Consider the following 20,958-nt stretch of genomic DNA (forward strand, 5'->3'; position numbering starts at 1 on the left):
AAGTCCCACATCAGGCTCCCTCCTCGTCTGCTTCTCCCTCTCCATTTCCCTCTGCCCCTCCCCCCACGCATACTTGCTCTCTCACTTGCTCTCTCCCAAATAAATTTAAAAAAAAATAAAAGATCCTAATTTAGAAAAATTATTTGTGACATAAGAAAAGCTAACTAGAAATCAGGTGCAAATATATAGTAAATTGTGCATCTGATATGATCCCATTTTACAGGGTTTTCTCTGAGTTAGAAGATTACAAGTACTTCTCATTTTCTTTTTGTATCATTCAGGATTTTCAAAACTCTAAAAGCAAACATGGAATGCTCACGATCATGGAATGATCTTGTGATCACCTAGCATCTTATGAACGCAAAGCTAAACTTCTACCTGCTTGTACAATCAGCAGCTCTGTCAAACCTGTCATGGCACACCACGGGTCTCAGGCACACTCACGCCATGGTCCAATCTCCTGTAAGTGGACAAAGCTCAGAGTGCCCTCCACCCTGTGCTGACACCTGGAGGAAACAGAGACCTAAAGAGCCCTTCAGATCCATAAGTTCAAAAGTACTGAAGTTTCCATAGGGCTGGGCTCCCACATGAGGGCAGGGTTCCTTGGGAACCCGGGTTTTTATATCTTTCTCAAGAACATTCCCTCAGCCTTAGGGACAGGCAGGCAGCAGGGGCAGAAATACTGCTCTACGAAGGCAGGAGTGACATACCGCGATCTTGGCAATACAGTCTTCAGTGGACTCTGCTGTTTCACACTCTATTTTCCCTTCACTGTTTATACTCCACTCATCACACTTGACCCTCTCATGGTGACCTATGGCACACCATTTCACTTTCTTGCATTCATCCCTTGGGGTATCCGGGCCTAGGACATAAGAAAAAGAGCCAGATTTCAGATGAAGCCCCAGAAGTTCCTGCTGGTTATGAATGCTGCTAACTGTCTTTATGAAAATGCTGGGATTTGCCAGCAATATACAAACAGGTCCCATTCCAGGAATTCATTATCTTAGAAAACAAAGGCAGTATCAATCTCTTTGTTGGCTTCTTACCATTTAGATATGGCTTACAATAATCTCTTCCTAGATGCCAACTTTCCTCCCAACCCCTCTATCCCTTCAGGCTGTTTTGGGTTTTTTTTTCCCTTCTTCTTCTTATTTTTGAAATATCACTTAACCATCTGGGTTGTTCTTACTTATATGTTCATTATTTTTTGTCTTCTCCTTGTGGAGAACATAAACTCAGCCAGGGCAAGGGCTTATGGCACACTCCTTGTTCAAAGGCAATGCCTGGCTTGTGTTCACTGCAATTAATGTCTGCTGAGTAAATGGCCATCTATTGACTGACAGGCTCAGTTCAAGTCGCTGCCTTAAGGAAGCCTTACCACAGCTCTAGGAGCTATTTTTCTTTGTTTTCATGGTCTCATCACACCATGATATTTTGTTTTATTGTGTTTGCTTTCCCTTCTTCTGAGCAAATCTCTCATTTTTAATCAGTCATTCAATAGAGTGACTCTTCATAGAATGTTTGTCTTCTCTGCTGGTGAGAAAGTTCCATGAGAGCAGAATCTAATATATGTTTGTCTCACCATTGCATGCCCAGCACCTAGCACAGTCTATGGCTACATGATCAATAAGTGTCTGTTGAATGAATGAATATAATCAAGCAAACATCCAATGACCCAGGGAAATTCGGGAGCAGGATCAAGCCGTCTAGAGCACCAGCTTTGCGCACATTGGTCATCATACTGGCAGCAAGTGTGCAAGTCCATAGCAGTTATATCCTATTTCACTTACTTTGTGCCAGGCTACTTGCCTCCACAAAGAGGGTCGGGCCACCCTGATTTACACAAGGAAAATATCGCTAGTATCAACCCAAGTCATTTTAAGCATGAATTTCCTTCAATGACTTCTGGTGATGTCCAGGCCCATCTCATGATGACTGACACCATTTAGCATCAGTCTGACACTAGGCAGCAAGGCAGGGCAAATAAATGTCAGGGTGCGCTTTCAGTACCTGGAAAGCATCTATTGCTGGTCCTTGCCCCCACCAGGTTTCCAGGCTCCAAAATGTCACATGATTCTTTCCCAGTACTTACGCACATCTTCCCTTAGATTCCGAAGAGCAGTGACATAGTCATAACCCAGGTACAGCCAGGTGTCCATCTTAGAGGGAATCCTCAAAAACCCTTGGGCAGAGTCCTTAAACAGCAGGTCCTTCCCCAAAGGTGAGCCAAAGAGCTGGAAGGCTTTAGATTTGTCTTTGCCATAATGTTCCTGTGTATAGTAAAACACAACAGTGATTGGCTACAGCAGCAAGAAAGGCTGTGAAAGGGGAATAAGGAAACAAAACCCCAGAGAATGAAATTAAAACCATGAAGTTGTCAAGATTCCAGGAGAAAGGGCAGTCAGACCTCCTTCTCCACCCAGCACCATCCCCATTCCCAGCCTTCTTGCAGTCATGCAGCAACCTATTTCACAGAATATGTTTCTGTGCCTGTCTCCTTGGTTGGGCTGACCGCTCACTGAGTCTAAGAAATGCAGTCTCCTTCAGAAGTTGACACTGTGTGGTTACCACTTCAGCCCTTGATAGACAGATGGGAGGGCTGGACGAGAGGAGGTTGGCTCAGGGCTGGCATTCTGATGCTCTAGGGAAATAAACCTGGCTGTGTTTGTGCCTTTTTTGCAGTTAGGCTGAGAGGACATTAGGAAAGAGATCATTTCCTTCTGCAGAGGTCATGGAAGGCCTTATGGGGGAGGGAGTATTTGCCCTTGGCCTAGAAGTCCTAGTTTAGATGGAAAGAAACAGAACTAAACAATAAGGAGCATCTTTATGTCACTAGGCAATCATGCAGGACTAGGTTCTGTACGACTCTGAGTCCCCACTGGGCACTTTTAAACAAATAGATGAATGTGGCACATTTCCCACTATGTCCTTTAAAAAAAAAAAAAAGTTATTCCATAGTGACAAAAGGGAATGTAGGAAAATGCCCCAAATCCAAGCAGGGACTACTAAGCAGGAGGGAGGACAGTGAATTCAGTACCTGGGCCTGGTTGAGAAGCTCCCAGATCAAGTCTTCCTTGCCCCCCACACTTCGGGCCACAACAGCATGGGAAGGGACACGGGCCAGGTGGCAGTCCTTATATTTATCTACTGTCATCCTCTGCAAGGTGTCTGGGCAGAGCAGCCTATACTCATCCCGATCAGCTTCGTTTGGCAGGTTTTCTGGGGGAAGAAAGCCTGGATGAGCCAACTGCAGATAGGACAGAGTCATGAGCTCTGTAGTCTCTCTCTTCATCTCTTGCAATCCCAATGAATTATAGAATGTGCAAGCTGAAATACCTAGAACAAACACTGAGGGCCAGAGCACATAAGGGAACTGACTTGCTTGAGATCCCACAGCCAGTTATAGGCAAGAAAGCGTCTGATGCCTAGTACAGGGGTAACTGCCCCATACCCCACAACATGTCTCATCTCAGCAGACCAACTTAGGCCAAGTTTAGCCAGATGTGCCCCCAATCCCTTGCTGTGGCAACATTGACCAGGAAGAAGGGTCCCCATGTCTAGGAGTTTGAAGGATGGACAGAGCCCCAGGCGTCCAGTTGTAGACTCCATAGGTACACAACTCTGCACAAGTAGAAACCCAAGCAACGATAAAGGAGGAATACAGTATGCTTATATGTGACCACTGTCCATGAGAAGGGGTACAGGGCGGGGGCGCCCACTGCCTGGAGGGAATTTGTAGATTCTCCTCTTCCTTACCGAACACTGTTGAATGCTTGACAAAGGCCACATCCCCAGCATCATCCATCAGACACCTGTGGGAAAAAAATACATTAAGAGGATTCCTGAATGGCAGGCCCTTCACCTCAGGCTTGAGGGTCTGTCTGGTCACACCATCCAGCCTGGGACAAGGGCAGAGACCAATGGAGGCCTCTATGAGACCCATAGCTGAGGAAGCACTACAGGGCACTGATACACCATGAAGATGAGGAGCGATGAGCTCATGGGAACTAGAAATCCCTTACCACATGCCCCATAGTAGCAAAAAAAGTCAATGAAGATATTTTAATAGAGAAAAGAGATTGTAAATTTCTGAAATGGAAAATAAAGACATAGAGTCTCCCAAGAGAGGAAATGTCCCTTGGCTGGCATCAAACTTTGTATATAACGAAGGTGAAAGAGTGAGAGAAAAATCAGCCACATGAGCTGTCAGCACAGGGGCAATGAGGGAAGGCCGGAGAGAGTGCATTGAACAGGAGAACCTGCTACAATAGAAAGCAGAGAGTCAGTCACTGAAGAATGGTTCAAACACTAGGATATGCCTGTTTCCTTAGGCTCTGCCCAGTCCAGCGAAAGAACACACTGGGCAGGTTCCAGGGCTCTGGGGAGTTAGAAAAGATCTCCAGGAGAGGGGCTCCCTTGTCAAATGTCACATAAAAGGTATATGCACTGGCTTGGCCTGGAGAGTCTCAGCTGGATCACTGAGTCACTGCAAGGGCATTAGGCCTCTGGATGCCTCTTTGTAGGCTGGGCTCTGCTACGGGCCAGGTAGGGTCTCCCAGCCCAAGGACATTGGACAGTTTGGCCATCATGGAGCAGCAGCTGGTCTCACTCACTTGAAGGCACCTGAGTATCCGAAGTATGGTTCATGGTTAGAGCAGGCACACTTGTCTGCCCCTTTCCCCGCACACAGTTGACATAGTTTGGGAAAGGCTGTCCGATCTGCACAGGGAACACAGCTGCCCGCGAAGAAACTGGACACCGCTGTTCAACATAAGGCATGTAACACAGGTCATGAGCCACCCTGGGCACAAGCAATTATAGCTCCCAGTCTAGGGTTTTTAGGGAATAGAGAGTGACTAAAGGAAAATGAATACACCCAGTCTCAGCACACCCTTGCGTATGTTCACTGATCAAGATCAAGATTTTCCAAAAGGGATGAGTTAACATTTGTCCTCTCACCACCCTCCCCAAGAACCAGACCTGTGCTTGCCACTGACCCAGGCCTGTCTCAGGTCACTGTCAGACTGGAACAGCTCAGAGAGAGGTCTCCTCTGGGAGTCATATCTGAGAGATGGGAAACCCAGGTAGGTGCAAGCCAAGTTCATGGCCAGCAGATCAGCCACAGATAGGAATGAACCCCAGGAAGGTGATCAGTAGGGCCCAGCAAACTTGGCCCTGACTGAAGCCCTCTGTTGGGCTTGATGACCTTCCCCCCCCACTTCTCAGGGTAGCCTTTGGTTGGGTGTTAAGAGCTCAGAGAAGAAAATCAGCTGACACCTGCCAAGGGCTGCAAGTATGGCAGAACTAACCAGTTTAAACCTGGTGAACCTCCTCCCTCCACCCCCCAGACTCATCATACACGATCACCTGATCATGTCTGAGTGATCCCAGTGTGGCCTGTGTAGGCCTGCCTGATAGCAGTCACCCTCTTGCCTTCTTACCCTTCTGAAGAGAGTCGCGTGGCTCAGGCAGTTTCCAATAAAGTAAGCCCATAGGGATGTTCCATCCAGCAGACCTGCCAAGGCCTGTATGGCAGGACTTCTTGCCTTCCAGCTCATTCAGGTTGAAGTTACTGCTCTTCTTCACCAAAGCCACAGCATAATACTGGGTTTTTTGATCTGCAAAAAGACAATGTGAATGAAAGACCCTTAACCTTGGCCACGGGGAAACATTGCTCATCATTACTGGGTTCCTGAGTAAAGAAAGGGAATCCACAGGGCACTATGTTGGGTTGGCTCACAGAGGGCGAGAGATCAGGAAAACCTGCCTAGACTTGCAGGGGGAAGAAAGAACCACAGGGAGAACTTTTGCAGTAATAGCCCAAGCAAACACAGGGGCAAGAAGGCCACATAAACATGTGGCCCAAATACTTTTTGCCTACCATGGCCCTGCAGTGTGTCTGCCTACACATACCAACCAGGCCCACAAGGAAACTGAAGTTGTAGCACAGAGACCACATTTATTCTAAGCACTTCCTGTTCCCTGACACAGGCCCAGGGAAAGCTGGTTTCTCTCAGAGGAGATTCAAGGCTATTGGGGCTCCAAGTATGTACTGTGTATCTCTAAACTCTAGTGGTTCAAGTCAGGTTGTGCACAGTCTGCTCTGTTTCTCCAGGAATCACATTTCATAGCCCAGAAGGTCAGTGTCAGGAGCACCAGTCCTCAACCATCCCAAAGCCCCAGAGGCCTTGAGTTGTGCCTATGGCAGCTGATAGGGCCTCTCATTCCCCACTGACACCCAATGGGAAATGCTTATCAATATTTTTTGTCTACATTAGCTGCCTGGGCAAAACACACTCAGCATCTACCAGGAGGAGAACAAGAGCCACAAACTCTCCCCTGGGTCCCCAGGAAGAACTTACCTCCTCCTGACTCATAGAACTCTGCCACTACAGGCTTTAGGTTGTAGGGATTCAGGCCCGCCTCAAACACCAAGCCTGCATCCAGTGTCACAGCATCTGCTTCATTTGCCTGTAAGATAACAGACCAGACCCTGATGAAGTCCTTACTTCTGAGGAAGGGCTACCTATACCTGGGCAAGTGAGGGTGACTGGCAGGCCTTCTTGGATCAGAAGGGGCCAGAAGAATCCTCACCTTGGCCCAACTACACATCACACCAAGGGTTTCAGTTGACTTCACCTTCGTGGTAAGAAGATTTGGCCACCATTTTCCTATTCCTCCCACATAGAGTAAGGAATGGATTATGTTTTTCTTTCCCCTGGTAAGGAGTCTGGTTCTTGGCCCAGAAACCTATGTGTGGTCTTTCACGATCAACATGAATTAGAAGAGCTTTTCCTGGCAGACCTCATGGGGGAAAGCTGCCCTCCCAACCCTAGACTGGGTACAATACACAAACACAACAGACATTAAGGAAGTTGCAACCATTCTCTTACACATATTTATACTGCGAGCCATATCTATACTACATACTCATACTACATTGCTTTCTTCGGTAACCTCTTTATCTTAAGCCTTCTGCTGAGGTCTTCCTCAGGCACTTTCCAAGCCCTTCTTATGGGGATGGGAAGCCTTAAAGACACTGTGTCCACTCTGATTCAGTACTCAGTACTTTTTCTTCCTGTCCTGGGACCCCATAACTACAACAGTCTTGTTCAAGGATTTGATACTTTCTTTGGGCTTTACCTCTCACTTATACTATGAACTAAGGGTAAAATGCTGATTATTATTTCTATTATGGCTCATTGTTTGTTTAATGAACTATTCAGATATGTCGAGGTCACCATTGTTCAACTCAGCTCCATTTTACAGTTGAAAAACTAAGGCATGGGAAGTTTGTTACTTCCCCAGGCTACATAGCTAGTAAGTCATGGAGCTGGGATTTAAATTCAGGTTGTCTGGATTTATTTCTTCCATTACAGTTACTTGCTGGATATTTAGTTAGCTAGTTAATCTTGGAGCAACTTTTAAGGGTTGGTATTGTTTTTGTTATAATATACATCAGATAAAATATACTATTTAACCTTTTGTAAGTATACATTTCAGTGCCATTAGATGCATTCACATTGGTGAAGAACAGCTGTATTCCACAACTAAACACCAAATATGAAGCAATCTTTGTGTCCTCCTTGGTATCAAAAAAGTTAAGTACAACCTCTAGCCTCCCCCCACCTACCCCACACACCACAGAGTAAAAACAAATAAGCAAACAAACAACTTTTCCCAGAGCAGTGAGACTGGGGCTTTATGGCCAAGACACCAGGATGCTGATCAGGCATCACTATGGCCTCAGGGGCAAAGGAACCAAGGAGCCAAGGCCTAATTCATGGGATCTACTAGAGCAGCAGAGATTCCAAGGGGAACCTGAACCAGCAAGGAGGAGGAGGATTAAAATCAAGTATAACCCCCACAGGTGCAGATAACGGCACACAGAAAAATATAAACCACAATGCCTGAGTGTCAAGAGGACCAAAACACTCGAGGGAGGTTGAAGTTGTCTGATGCGTTGAGAAGAGCTGCCTGTGAGGGATTTACTTTTCTATACAAATTGAAGGCTGCAATCAGAGTTAAAGCATAGAAAAGGAAATTATCAGAAATAAAAAGAAAAATTATTTGAACTGGTACATCTAGAAACAAAAATATAACTATTGAAATTAAAAAGTGATGGAGGGAGGGGGTGGCTCAGTGGGTTAAGCCTCTGCCTACAGCTCAGGTCATGGTCTCAGGGTCCTGGGATCCACATCTGGCTCTCCGCTCAGCGGGGGGTCTGCTTCTCTGCCTGCCTCTCTGCCTAGTTGTGATCTCTCTCTCACTGTCAAATAAATAAAATCTAAAAAAAAAAGTGATGGGGCGCCTGGGTGGCTCAGTGGTTAAGCCGCTGCCTTCGGCTCAGGTCATGATCTCAGGGTCCTGGGATCGAATCCCGCATCGGGCTCTCTGCTCAGCAGGGAGCCTGCTTCCTCCTCTCTCTCTCTCTCTGCCTGCCTCTCTGCCTACTTGTGATTTCTCTCTGTTAAATAAATAAATAAAATCTTTAAAAAAAAAAAGTGATGAATGGGCAATAAGTTGATTAGACATGTTAAAATTAAGAATTAGTGAAGTAGAAGCTCTATCTGAAAAATGTACTCTAGATCCTGCCAAAAAGAGGTATAGATGATGGAAATTATGAAAGAAGGATTAAAAGGTTAGATTAAAGAAGACCCGATATGTGTCATCTTGGAATCCTGGAATTTTTTTTTTAAAAAAGAGACTGAAACAAACAAATATTTAAAAAGATAAGGGCCACAAATTTTTCAGAATTGATGAAAAACACAATTCCACAGACCCAATATACAGTAAGCAGGAGAGGTACCAAGATTTTCACAACTGCAAATTAATCATAGTGAATCTATTGAACATCACAGACCAAGAAAATGAAACCTCAAAATCAGTCAGAGATGACTGAAGCAATAACAGGATAATACCACTCTTCTCCACAACTACAATGGAAGTCAGGAGACAGTGGATAATATTTTAAAACAGGGTAAAAATGTCAAGCTAGAATTATACATTCAGCAAAACTACCATTCGTGAGATTAAAGCATTTGTAGAGGAAACAAGCAAACAACTGAGAGAGTTTAACACCAAGATATTGGCTCTAAAGAATCCCCCCAAAATATATATATCAAGAAGGAAACATATCCCAGAAGGATGGTCTGAAAAATGAGAAGGAATGGGAAACAGACTAAATGGCAAAAATATAGTTAAATCTAAATATTCCGTCACTCTTTCTAAATTTTGGGGTGTGTGGACACACACACATAGACATAGACCCACAAGCCCCCCACACACATATATTTTTATATAGTGTCTACAAATACGTGAAGTATTTACATTGTGGGTTTTAAAAAGATAGACATAAAATATTAAATGGTAATATTTAAACAGGGAAGAGGGAAGTCTGAGCGGCTGCTTCCCAGGGTCATTTTATTGTTTGAGAAGGAGGGCCAGGATTATTTTACTGTAATACACTGGTAAGATAAAAGTATGTAGTAAAAATTTAAGGAACTCAAAAGGAATATAAATAAAGTGTTTAAATTCATTGCCAGTAGGTGGGAAAGTGGAATAAAGGGAAAACAATGCAAATGAACACACACATGTGCAAACTCAATTTTTAAAAATCAGAAGAGGAAAAATCAGAAAACAAGGGAAGGCTGGACTAAAATAAAAAAGTAATATGGCAGAATTATGTTTAAATTTACCAGTAATAATAATAAAATAAATGAGATTTCATGTAAAGTAAATAAATCTGATTGTCAGACTGTATTAATAAAATCCAGCAACAAACAGCTTTCAAAAGATGCAGTTGAAGCAGGAGCAACAGAAAACTGAAAATGAAGGAATGAAAGAAATCACAGGAGCAGACTACTAAGCAAAGAAAGTTGATGTAGTATGTTAATAGAAAAATAGAGTTTAGTCAAAAAGCACTGCCAGATAATTTCATAAAGATAAAATACCAAATTCACCAAGAATGGTATGGATTTTTCACTCATATGCTGGTGGTAGGAGTAGAAATTGAAATAATCACATTAACGGTCACTCCCCAAAACTACACTCCAAAAAAAAGGAGGAAAGAGCCTGGATGTCCATTCACACACACACACACACACACACACACACAATGGAATAATACTCAGCCATCAGAAAGAATGAAATCTTGCCATTTGCCATGACATGGTTGGAACTAGAGGGCATTATGCTAAGCATAATAGATCAATCAGAAAAAGACAAATACCATATTACATCACTCATATGTGGAATTTAAGAAACAAAACAGATGAACATAGGGGAGGGAAGGAAAAAATAAGAGGAAAACAGAGAGGGAGGCAAACCATAAGAGACTCTTAACTATAGGGAAAAACTAAGTGTTGCTGGAGGAGAGATAGGTGGAGGATAGGGTAACTAGGTGATGGGCATCAAGGAAGACACTTGATGTAATGAGCACTGGGTGTTATATGCAACTGATGAGTCACTAAATTCTACCCCTGAAACTAATAATACAGTGTATGTCAATTAGATTGAATTTAAATTTAAAAAAATTTTTTAAAGAAATGAAGGTAACCAACTACATAGGTAAATTAAAAAAAAAAAAAAGGAAGAACATTGAATTGGCTTAAAAGTCAAACACTGCTGGCAGGAATGCAAGCTGTACAGCCACTCTGGAAAACAGTATGGAGTTTCCTCAAAAACCTAAAAATAGGGCTACCCTATGACCCAGCAATTGTACTACTAGGTTTGTTATTTACCCATAAGATACAAACATATTGATCCAAACGGATACCTGCACCTCAATGTTTATAGCAGAAATGTCCACAATAGCCAAAATATGGAAAGAGCAGAGATGTCATTCAACAGATAAATAGATAAAGAAGATGTGGTGTGTATACATACAATGGAATATTACCCAGGCATAAAAATGAAATCTTGCCATTTGCAAAGACGTGGATGGAACTAGAGGGTATTAGCTAAACAAAATAAGTCAGAGAAAGACCATTGTCACACGATTTCACTCATAAGTGGAAGTTAAGAAACAATACAGGATCGTAAAGAAAGGGAAAGACGGAATCAGAGAGGAAGACAAACTATAAGAGACTCCTAACTATAGGAAACAAACTGAGGGCTGCTGGAGGGGAGGAGAGTGGAAGATTGGGTAACTGGGTGATGGACATTAAGGAGGGCACGTGATGTGATGAGCCCTGGATGTTATATGCAAGTGATGAATCATTGAACTCTACCTCTGAAACTAATAACACACTATATGTTAATTCATTTTTTTTTAAATCAAACAGATTTGGCATTGTCTTAGAAGACAAATACATATCCCATGGTATAGCAAATCTGCTCCTACATATATATATTGAAGAGAAACTATTAATACTTGTGTCCTAGGAGATATGTTAAAAGATATTTGTCGGGGCGCCTGGGTGGCTCAGTGCATTAAGTCTCTGCCTTCGGCTCAGGTCATGATATCAGGGTCCCGGGATCAAGCCCCATGTAGGGCTCTCTGCTATGTGGGGAGCCTGCTTCCCCCTCTCTCCCTGCCTGCCTCTCTGCCTACTAGTGATCTCTCTCTCTCTCTCTGTCAAATAAATAAATAAAATCTTAAAAAAAATTTTTGTCAAACCCTGATTAGAATAACCAAAGGCTGGAAAGAACCCAAATGCCTAATGACCAGAAAAGAAAAAATACATTGTGTTATACTAACATAATGGACTATTGTGGGCTCTGAAAATGAATGAACAATAGCTATATTCAACAATGTGGGTGAATCTTAGCATAATATTGAGGAGGGAAAAACAAGGAGAAGACAACATATAGTAATGCCATGTTTATGAAACTTTTTATGAATCAAAACCATATAGTCATTCACACATACTCATATACATCTTAGAACTAAAATACAAGGCAAGAAAGTTATAAGATTGAGAATGGATGGAGAAAGACATCGGTAACTCTAAGTAGGCCAGTGGGTTACACCACACTACGTGGTTGTCATTCCCATAGAATCCAGTGCTACCACACAGCAGCCCTAGAAGTAGGCTATTGGTACTGATGAAGTTTTGAGAAACTGTGTTAGGTTCTTGGGTAGTATCATTTTATATTATCAGCAATTTAAAAATGAAAAGGGGCATGCATGGACTAGAGCTAAACAAGTGTCACAATTCCAGGGTGATCATTTAAAGCATGATCATAACAGATCCAACTAAAAAACACACACAGGCCAGTTGTTTTTACCAAATCACTGACTCCTTCAGTCGATCATCCTCCGTCTGGCTGAATCTACCTTTCCCACCTCATTACTCCTCATTTCTCCTTCCTACTTGCTCTACTCCTTCACCCCGATTTCCCTACAGCAACTTCAGAAACTCCTGCTCTGCTATCTTGGGCCGTTTGCACAAACTGTTCTTCACTTCCTGACGTATTCTACCTGTGGCACCCAGCAGGTGTACCCATGCTCATCCTTGGGGTCCTAGTTTCACTGCTTCCCTGTCAAGGAGGTTGTGCCTGACACGCAGGCCAAAGTAAGTTTCTTCTGAAAGTCTCTGTCAGAGCATTGTACTCTTTTCCTTCATCGTATATCACACACTTTGAAATTTACAATTTATTTGTTTGCATATTTTTCTTCTCTCCCCACTAGAATGTTATCTTGTCAAGAATAAGGGCCAGATGTGTTTAAATTCCCCACTGCAGCCCCATTGCTCAGCACAGGGTCTGACCCCCATTCAGATGTGCAGGGACAACAATGAAGGAGTGAAGTGTTTTTGGAAAATCTGAAAAACAAAGACATCAGCAACCATCTGCTGTTGGCACTGTGTTCCTCTTCTCCATGAGCGTCATTCATCTAGTCCCCGTGATGTACCACGAACTTCCAAAACAATGTCATATGGTAATTTTGATAGTAAACATTCTTGTTTTTTCCCCTGAATTCAGAGAACTTGGTGCCTCAAAATGGTCTCCTTTTCAGAGTGTGTTGGATTTTGTTTTTAAGACTCTTTAAAGGTATCTACTCCAATTTCCCTTTCTGAAGTGACTTTATTAGCACTGGGGGTTGACTGTCCCACACACCAGCCTCCCACCTGAGTAGAGTTGTTCCAAAATGTCAGAAGAGAAGGTTTGGATTTTATTCCACTCTCTTTTAGGCAACAGTGGCTTACCCAAATGGCCTTGATGCACTCAAGGTAGGAGGTTTTCTTCACACAGCTGACAAAAGGACCATTTTCAAGGACAGTTTTCATATTTTCCATGAAACTGGAACACTTACTGGCCTCATGATTTGAGACCGTGCACCATCTCACAGTTTTCTCAGGGGAGACAGCCAGACACAGCCCTAGGAGAAAGAGGTCAGAGGTTGTGTTAGTGAGAGAGACAGAGCACCCCCTGAAGGCTCTTGAAGTCTCCATCTCTCCCAACCTGTCCTCCTCCCATTCCTCCTATTAACACCCCAGCGCACAGATTCCATTGCCTTCTGAGGCTGGGGACAAGAGAATGGAACCCTAATGGTCCCCTAGTCACCTGCTTACCACCCTATGCTAGTCAGAGGGATGCTGGCTTGACTATCAGCTCTTAACTGGAGACCACAATAATCTGCTTTTCTCTGTTTTCCCTGCCTCCTTATCTCACCATCATGAGACTGCCCTGGGACATAAGCCTCATCAGTGTGACAGAGCATTTTCAGCCACTTGAAGGCATTGGCTCGATATGACAACTTGGGGAAGCTAGCAAGGTAGGAATTACCATCTTTTAAAGATGATGGAACTGGCCTTAGAGAGTGATGCTTTACCTAAGGTCATCCAGCCTGTTAGTGGCCAAGACTGGCCTAGAAACCAGGTCTCCAGCCTTTGGTCTCTGCCCAGGGAAGAAAAGAAGATGACATTCTGAGTTATTTTCCATCTGCTTGGCCAGTAGGTAGGGGTAAATGACTGATGAAATAATGAATTTGCCTTTGAATCTCGTCTATCATCCTCTGTTCCAGGAATAAGTAGAACTCCACATATTCAGTGGCTCTTTCTGTTTCCAGTGACCCCTCCCTCAATTTTCATCAGTCTTTTGGGCTGCCATTAGCAGCCGTGTCTGCAGCTATTAAAATCATGTGGTTGCACTGCTCCCAAAGACCTCTTTTTCATCTCCATGTTCTGTGGAGAAGAGCACAGGGCTGACTCAGGGAAGCTGATGAATATCCACAAAGCGCAAAGCAGGAAGTGGGGAGGGCAACACTTCTCCAGGTTGCGTAAGGAGGAGCCACTGTGAAATTACTGTCCCAGCCACCCTTTATCCCACCTCTGCCCATGAGAAGTCATGGGAGGCATCAGGATTCAGTGGCAGACACCCCTGCCCCAACCCCCCCCCCCAACCCCAAACTGCCCTTCCTGAGGTCTCATGGGCAGGAGTTTGTCCTGAGTCCTGCATTTACCTTGCACAGCCCTGTGAGGTGCTTTGAGGGTGGGAGGGGACCAGGGCCAAAGGCAAGTAATGCAGGGCCAACTCCCAAGGGTAAACTTTTCCAGGAGAGACAAATAACGAAACACAAAGCTCCAAAGGTATAACGAATGCACCAGGAGAGGCAGAAGTTAAAGAACAGAGGACGCCAAACAATCTCAGGAGGTGATGCGTGTAGCAGAGGGCTTCCAGTTACAGACCCCGCAGCACGGATGTGTGCACAGACTCCACTCCACTGGTGCTTGGACCCATGGCCTCATTTACCCTCACCCAACTCTCCCCGCCCCAGCCTTCTCACTGGTGCAGACACAAGAAGCCTGGATTCAAATATGCTTTGGATCCGTCAGTGGCCCTGCTTCTTAGCAGGACATCTTCAGTGCCAAGGGCACCCAGGGGCCATCAGACCGCCAAGGATGGGGGCGCAGTCAGATTCAGGAGGGCTTGAATGCCATTTTTAGCAGTTCAGACACAACTCAGGAGACCTCATAGAAGGGATCTAATAAACCATGATGGAAGTGCTCTTATTGCATTCTAATACTAAGGGATTTACTGGACAACAAGGAGGAGAGCAAGGAGAGGAAGCAAGGAAGCATGGAGGGCACGAAAAGGGGCAGAAGCACTAGCAGGACAAGCAGCTGCGCGCAGGCGCAGAGCTGACCCTAAGGCAGTTCTCAACCAGGTGCAGGGATGCGGCGGGGAAGAGCGAAGGAAGTTCTCTAAGCTTTCCAACCCAAGCGTGGATGGAATCCCGGAGCCTGTGTGGCCGAGTGGAGGGTGCAAAAAAGCTACCGAGCTGGCGACTCTGGGAGCCTTCCCGGAGCCGGCACTCACCCAGGACCGCGCAGGCCAGCAGGGTGCGGACAGCAAGCCTCATCTTCCTGGGTCTGTGTCTAGGAGCCGGGAGCACAGACCTGTGGGCTTCTGCGCCGCTTCCCCGCGTCCAGTGCCCCTTTATGTCCGGCCCAGCGGGCCAAGCAGAATCTTTGACCTCCTGTGTTTGCGCAGCCCGCTTGCCCAATCACCCCCATCCCTCCCCCTTCATTCCTTCCCCTGGCCGATCACCTCATTTCCTGAGCTCCGGAGAGACCCACGGATGGAATCCAGCACAAAAATGCTGATTGTAAGGGAATTAAGGAAAAATGAACCCTTTGTTAATGTGCGCTCTCTCTGTGCCAGGAGCAGGGCCACAGCGGGGCTTGGGAGGGGGGGCGCGTGTTGGGGAGGGTGGTTCTGCTCCCAAATCTTGGGATGCTACTAGAGCTGGTCCTGCACCAGTCTTACACATTCATTCCATGGATAAAAGAGGGAAGGAACTACCCTAGATCCAGACTAAAGATGCGGAATGACAAGCAAAGACCTTCCTTACAGAGGATGTCAGAGAAGATAAAGCTGGCGTCGAGTCAACACCCTTCACTTCTTCCCAGCTGTCCCCAGAAACACTGCTCCTGGGCTCTCAAAGGCCCTCCTAACTGAGGCATTGCTCTCCCCTGATATGCCCCACTGATCTAAAACTTCTGGACTGAAAACCTTCCTTCCCTCCACGCAGCCTGACAGACACCTCGGCCTAGGGACAGAGTCACAGGGGAGACAAACTCTCTCCCACAAGATGCTACCCAGGAACGTGACAAAGTCTAGAGACTCAGAACAAATCGACACTCCAGCCCAAAGCAACAGGTCCAGAGGAGGATGTAGCCTGGTCTCAATGCCTGGGTCATCCCTGGCTCCCTCCAGTTAAGTGGTTTCCAATTGGCTTTGATTGCCCATCCTTATCAGGAAACATAGTGAGCTTATACATTCTGTGTGTGTATTTTTTAAACTAATATATTGTGTACATTTCAACCATATGAGGAATAGAAATTTATGAAGCAATAAAGCAAAGATAAAACATTCTTTTTTTAATGTTCCTTTGTTTATTCTGCCTTGTATACATTGAATAATATCTCAAGGCAAAATAATACACTTAGGGAAAGGGCAAGGGTCCTGATAGTAGACAAAAGTCAATACTCCAGAAAGTCCTCAAGATAATTTTAGGTTTCTCGAAAAGTTACTTACCCAGTCTGATCAGGTGATTGTGGTTTGGGGCTCTAGCTACACTAATTAATCTATACCAGGCCTAGAAGATGTCAGTATCGTCATTTTATTTTTGTTCACTTGTGTTTGTGTTATCAGAATCATCTTCTAATTCTAGTTTCTTTGCAGAAATCTTTTTAAGGCACTTGTGCATTTTATGAGGTTTGGTGAGTTAAACCACATCACATCATCTGTACATCCAATTTCCTGGGCACACAAACACCACAAAATAGGGAACGACAAAAGCCAAAAGCAAAGGACAGGTCAGAGAGTCACAAACATCCAGCACCCTCTTTCCCACCCCTACCCTTTTGAGGTGTTCCTCACCTTCCCTCAGGACACTTCAGAGGCTCTACAAGACCTGTGTCTGTCTGGCCTACAGACCAGTGGGAGACAGTGCCAATCCTCACACAAAATAGTAATGTATGTCCATTTGTTAATCTTTTGTATTAAGAATAAATACAATTGGAAGTCAGGCTATATTCTTCCACACCTCAGTAGATTGTCTCACATACGAGGGGTTACCTACACCCCACTTTAGAAAGTATTGCTATAGCGGGGACTTTCTGTTTACAGTAGGGACGGAAGACAAGCCTAACCAGGCTGCCTCACCACTGAGGAAGAGAAGCTGCTGCTTGCCCTCCCTCTGTCCCTGCCCCTCATGGACACTCCTGCGTAAGCCATGGAAAACCCAGAATCATGGCAGGAAGGGCATACTCCTACTTCCCCCTGCAGCAGGTGTATTAGGGGGTGACCTCTCTTCCTGTGGGAGACCTTAAGGTACTGAGATGAAGACAGGAGGAGAAAATGAGAAGTCCTGGCTGGGAGAAGCCTCCTGTGGAGCTGATGCCTCCTGAGGCTGTGCACAGAGCTTGCAGTGTCTGCTTAGAAGCAGGAAGGAGAGTTGCCCAATGTTGAATAAGCCACAAACTCAGGGAAGCTCCATGGAGGGCATGGAAGACAGAGAGACCTTGATTCTCGCCCCTGGGCCCCTAGTGCTCTTACTCTTGTACCAGAGGGATAGTGAGCCTTTCCTGAGGCAGTTCCTCCAGGGTCAGACCCACAGCCAAGCTTGAGCCCCTTACAGGGAGCACCTTCTGGTCAGTGTGAGAGACTCCCTATTAAAGATGAGGTGAGGAAACTGAGGCTGTGAGGGGTTAACACCTGTCCAAAATCAACTAGTGAGTCAGATGCATAATCAAGCAGTCTGGTTCCAGAGCGCATGTACCCATCCACCAACGACAATGACTCTCCCAGGAAACGGGGACTTACAGAGACCAAGGGACTCATCGAGGCTCACATTGAAAGGACAGACAGGGTCCTCTCAGCCTTGCCATTTCTTCACAGACACACCACCCCACATTTCAGTTTGCAGAGGGGCTTGTCCTTCTGGAAGTAGCCTGAGTGCCCCAACTGCAGAACCTCAGGTATGCACCAATTTATTGTGCTCAGATGGAACAAAAGTATCACATTTTCTGTCCTTCCATGTTCCAAGCACTGTTCTGGGGCAAGATCTTTGTGATCTTGACCAATTACCTGGAGAGATGAGGTCAGTTCCTCATTTTTCAGATGTGGACTCTATACTAAAATGACAGCTCCTCCTTCACAGAGCTCTAGGACCTGAACTCAAATCTCCTAAGTCTGAATAGAACTCTTAAATTTCAGTGGGACTGGGTCTCTTGTAGAAAGAGCTGAACTTGTGTGTACGTGCAGGGGGTGAGGGGTGGGTTGCTGACCTAAAGGGATGGGCAGGAATGCATTGGCTCTCTGAACCAATATTTGTTGTTTCCAAATGTTGCCTCATTTACAAAGAAGCAGAGCAAACAAAGAACTTCTGTCTGGTTGAACCAGTCCCTCTCCGCCTTCCCCCTCATTGCTTTCTGCCTAACACCAAGGCTTCTCCTCTGAAAGACCTGAGTCTGGATCTTTGGTAAGGTGGTGATCAGTAGCCTGAGAACTGATGCTCATAGACCCGCTATCCCACAGACCACTGCTCAGGGAGAGTGCAATGAGAGAGGTGAGAACCAAGGGCACTGTCCTTCCTGAAAAATGTCAGGCGGTTGAAATGCCACACACCACCAGCTCTCTCTGTCTCAGTCCTATCCCTCAGAAGTCCCTGGACAAGGGAAGATTCTCAGGCTCCCATTCTTTTCCCAGAGGAGTCCACAAAAATATCCTTTTCACAAATAGTCCAGGGCTAGACAGCTTCACTAATGAATTCTACCAAACATTTAAAAAGAATTTTAACAATCTTATATATACTTTCCCAGGTAATAGAAAAAAAAAAAAAAGGAGCACTCCCTGACTAATTTTTGAGGCTGGTAAGTATAGTTTGAAAGCAAAAACCATCAAGGACATGATATAAAAATATAAAATATAAATATGAAATATAAAAAGAAAGTAACTTTTATGAACATGGATGTAAAAATTCCAAGCAAAATGTTAGCAATATCTAAAAAGGATACTAAATCATTAGCAAGTTGGATTTATTCCAGGAATGCAAGTTATCTTTTGAAAAATCAATCATTATAATTGGTCACATTAACAGAATAAAGGAGGAAAATTACATAACCGTATCAGTCAGTACAGGAATAGCATTTGCTAAAATTCAGCAACCATTCTTTTTAAAACCTCTTGGCAGATTCATCCTAGGAAACATGTTTAATCCAATTGTGTGTGTGTGTGTAATATATATAAATACTTTAAAGAAATGTTCTCTTTATATATATGAAATCTTCATACTCAGTGGTAGAATGGTGAATGAAAGCTTCCCCTTTGAGATCAAGAAAAAGTTCTACTCTTATCATTTCTATTCAACATTTTACTTGTGGATCTTGCCAATCCAGTCATGTACGAAAAAATATAATATGTAAAAGAATTAAAGAGAAAAAAATAAAACTCATTTTCTTCTTAGGTTTGCATTAGAAGGAACATGAAAGTGACTTGTTTCATTATCAATTCTGTTAACTTTGCTTGGTTAAGGTGGTATCTGACAGATTTCTACACTGTAAATTTATTTTCCTCTTAATTAATGAGTAGTTTGTGGGAAGATATGTTGACACTATTTAATATTTTATTCCTCCTCAGACAGGCACTGCTTAGTTTCAACATTCATTGAGGTCTGTTGCCTTGATTAGTTATTACTATATTGGTTGCCAAATAGCGATTTTTCTGTTTATATCATTCTTTGTGCTTTTATCAATTGACATTCTAAAGTAAACAAGTGCTTCCTGTTTTCCAGTTATTTATTTATTTCCTTTTATTTGTTTTTATCAGCATGGACTCAGGGTTCCCATCTTTCTCAGTGGGTTATAATCCTTTACTATCATTTTTTTATTGTGGTAAAATACATATTACATAAAATTTATCATATTAACCGTTTTTAAGTGTGCAGTTCATTCATGTTGTTGTGTGACTGTGACTATCTATTTCCAGAACTTCTGTTATCTTGAAAAACTGGAATTCTATATCCAGTAAACAAAAATTCCTCATTTCTCTCTACCCCTAGCCCCTGGTAACTACCCCATTATTTTCTGGCTTTATGATTTTAACCACTCCAAGTGCCTCATTTAAGTGGAATCATACAACATTTGTCTTTTGTGATTAGTTTATTTACCGTAATGTCCACTATTCATACATGTTGTAACATATGTCAATAATTTCCTTCTTTTTTAAGGCTGAATAATGTTCCATTCTATGTATTTACCATATTTACTTATTTATTCATCTATCAGTGAACACTTGGGTTGCCTCCACATTTTAGCTGTTGCAAATAATATGTCTATAAACATGGGTGTGTAAATATCATTTCAAGACCTTGCTTTCAGTTCTTTTGAGTATATAGTCAGATGTGGAATTTCTGGATCATGTAATAATTCTTCTTTTTAAGTTTTTATTTAAACTTCAATTAGTTAATGTACAGTGTAATATTAGTTTTAGGTGTACAATGCAGGGATTCAACCCTTCCATGCAACATCTGGTGCTCATCACAAGTGCACTCTTTAATCCCCATCACCTATTTCACCCATCCTTCTACCCACCTCCATTCTCGTAACCCTCAGTTTGTTCTCTGTAGTTAAGAGTCTGTTTCTTGGTTTGCCTCTCTCCCTCCCCCCGACCTTTGCTCATTTGTTTTATTTCTTAAATTCCACATATGAGTGAGAGCACACAGTATTTGTCTTTTTCTGACTGACTTATTTCACTAAGCATTATACTCTCAGCTTCAACCATGCTGTTGCAAATGACAAGATTTCATTCTTTTTAATGGTTGAGCAATATTCCATTGTATATATACACCACACCTTCCTTATCTATTGATCAGTCAATTGATACTTGGGCTGTTTCCATACTTTGGCTATTGTAGATAATGCTGCTATAAACAGCAGCATTAGTAGCCTTCCCAGTGGGTATGAGATAGTATCTCATTATAGATTTGATTTACATTTCCCCAGT

General features: G+C 43.7%; 1 protein-coding gene across 1 annotated transcript in view; it reads right to left on the reverse strand.

Annotated features, from left to right (window-relative positions):
• TF (transferrin) overlaps nt 1–15,417 on the reverse strand; it is a 29,210-nt gene extending 13,793 nt beyond the window's left edge. Inside the window, exons 1-9 of the mRNA XM_082718950.1 lie at nt 15,268–15,417; nt 13,155–13,327; nt 6,366–6,474; nt 5,445–5,621; nt 4,617–4,764; nt 3,760–3,815; nt 3,041–3,222; nt 2,096–2,273; nt 711–865 (exon numbers count right to left, since the gene is read on the reverse strand). Coding sequence (XP_082575076.1) covers nt 711–865; nt 2,096–2,273; nt 3,041–3,222; nt 3,760–3,815; nt 4,617–4,764; nt 5,445–5,621; nt 6,366–6,474; nt 13,155–13,327; nt 15,268–15,310 — 1,221 coding nt within the window. The 5' untranslated portion in view covers nt 15,311–15,417. The remainder of the gene's footprint in view (nt 1–710; nt 866–2,095; nt 2,274–3,040; nt 3,223–3,759; nt 3,816–4,616; nt 4,765–5,444; nt 5,622–6,365; nt 6,475–13,154; nt 13,328–15,267) is intronic.
• Between the last annotated feature and the right edge of the window lie 5,541 nt (nt 15,418–20,958).

This window comes from Mustela nivalis (genome assembly GCF_964662115.1).
Source record: "Mustela nivalis genome assembly, chromosome: 1".
Classification (NCBI taxonomy): domain Eukaryota; kingdom Metazoa; phylum Chordata; class Mammalia; order Carnivora; family Mustelidae; genus Mustela; species Mustela nivalis.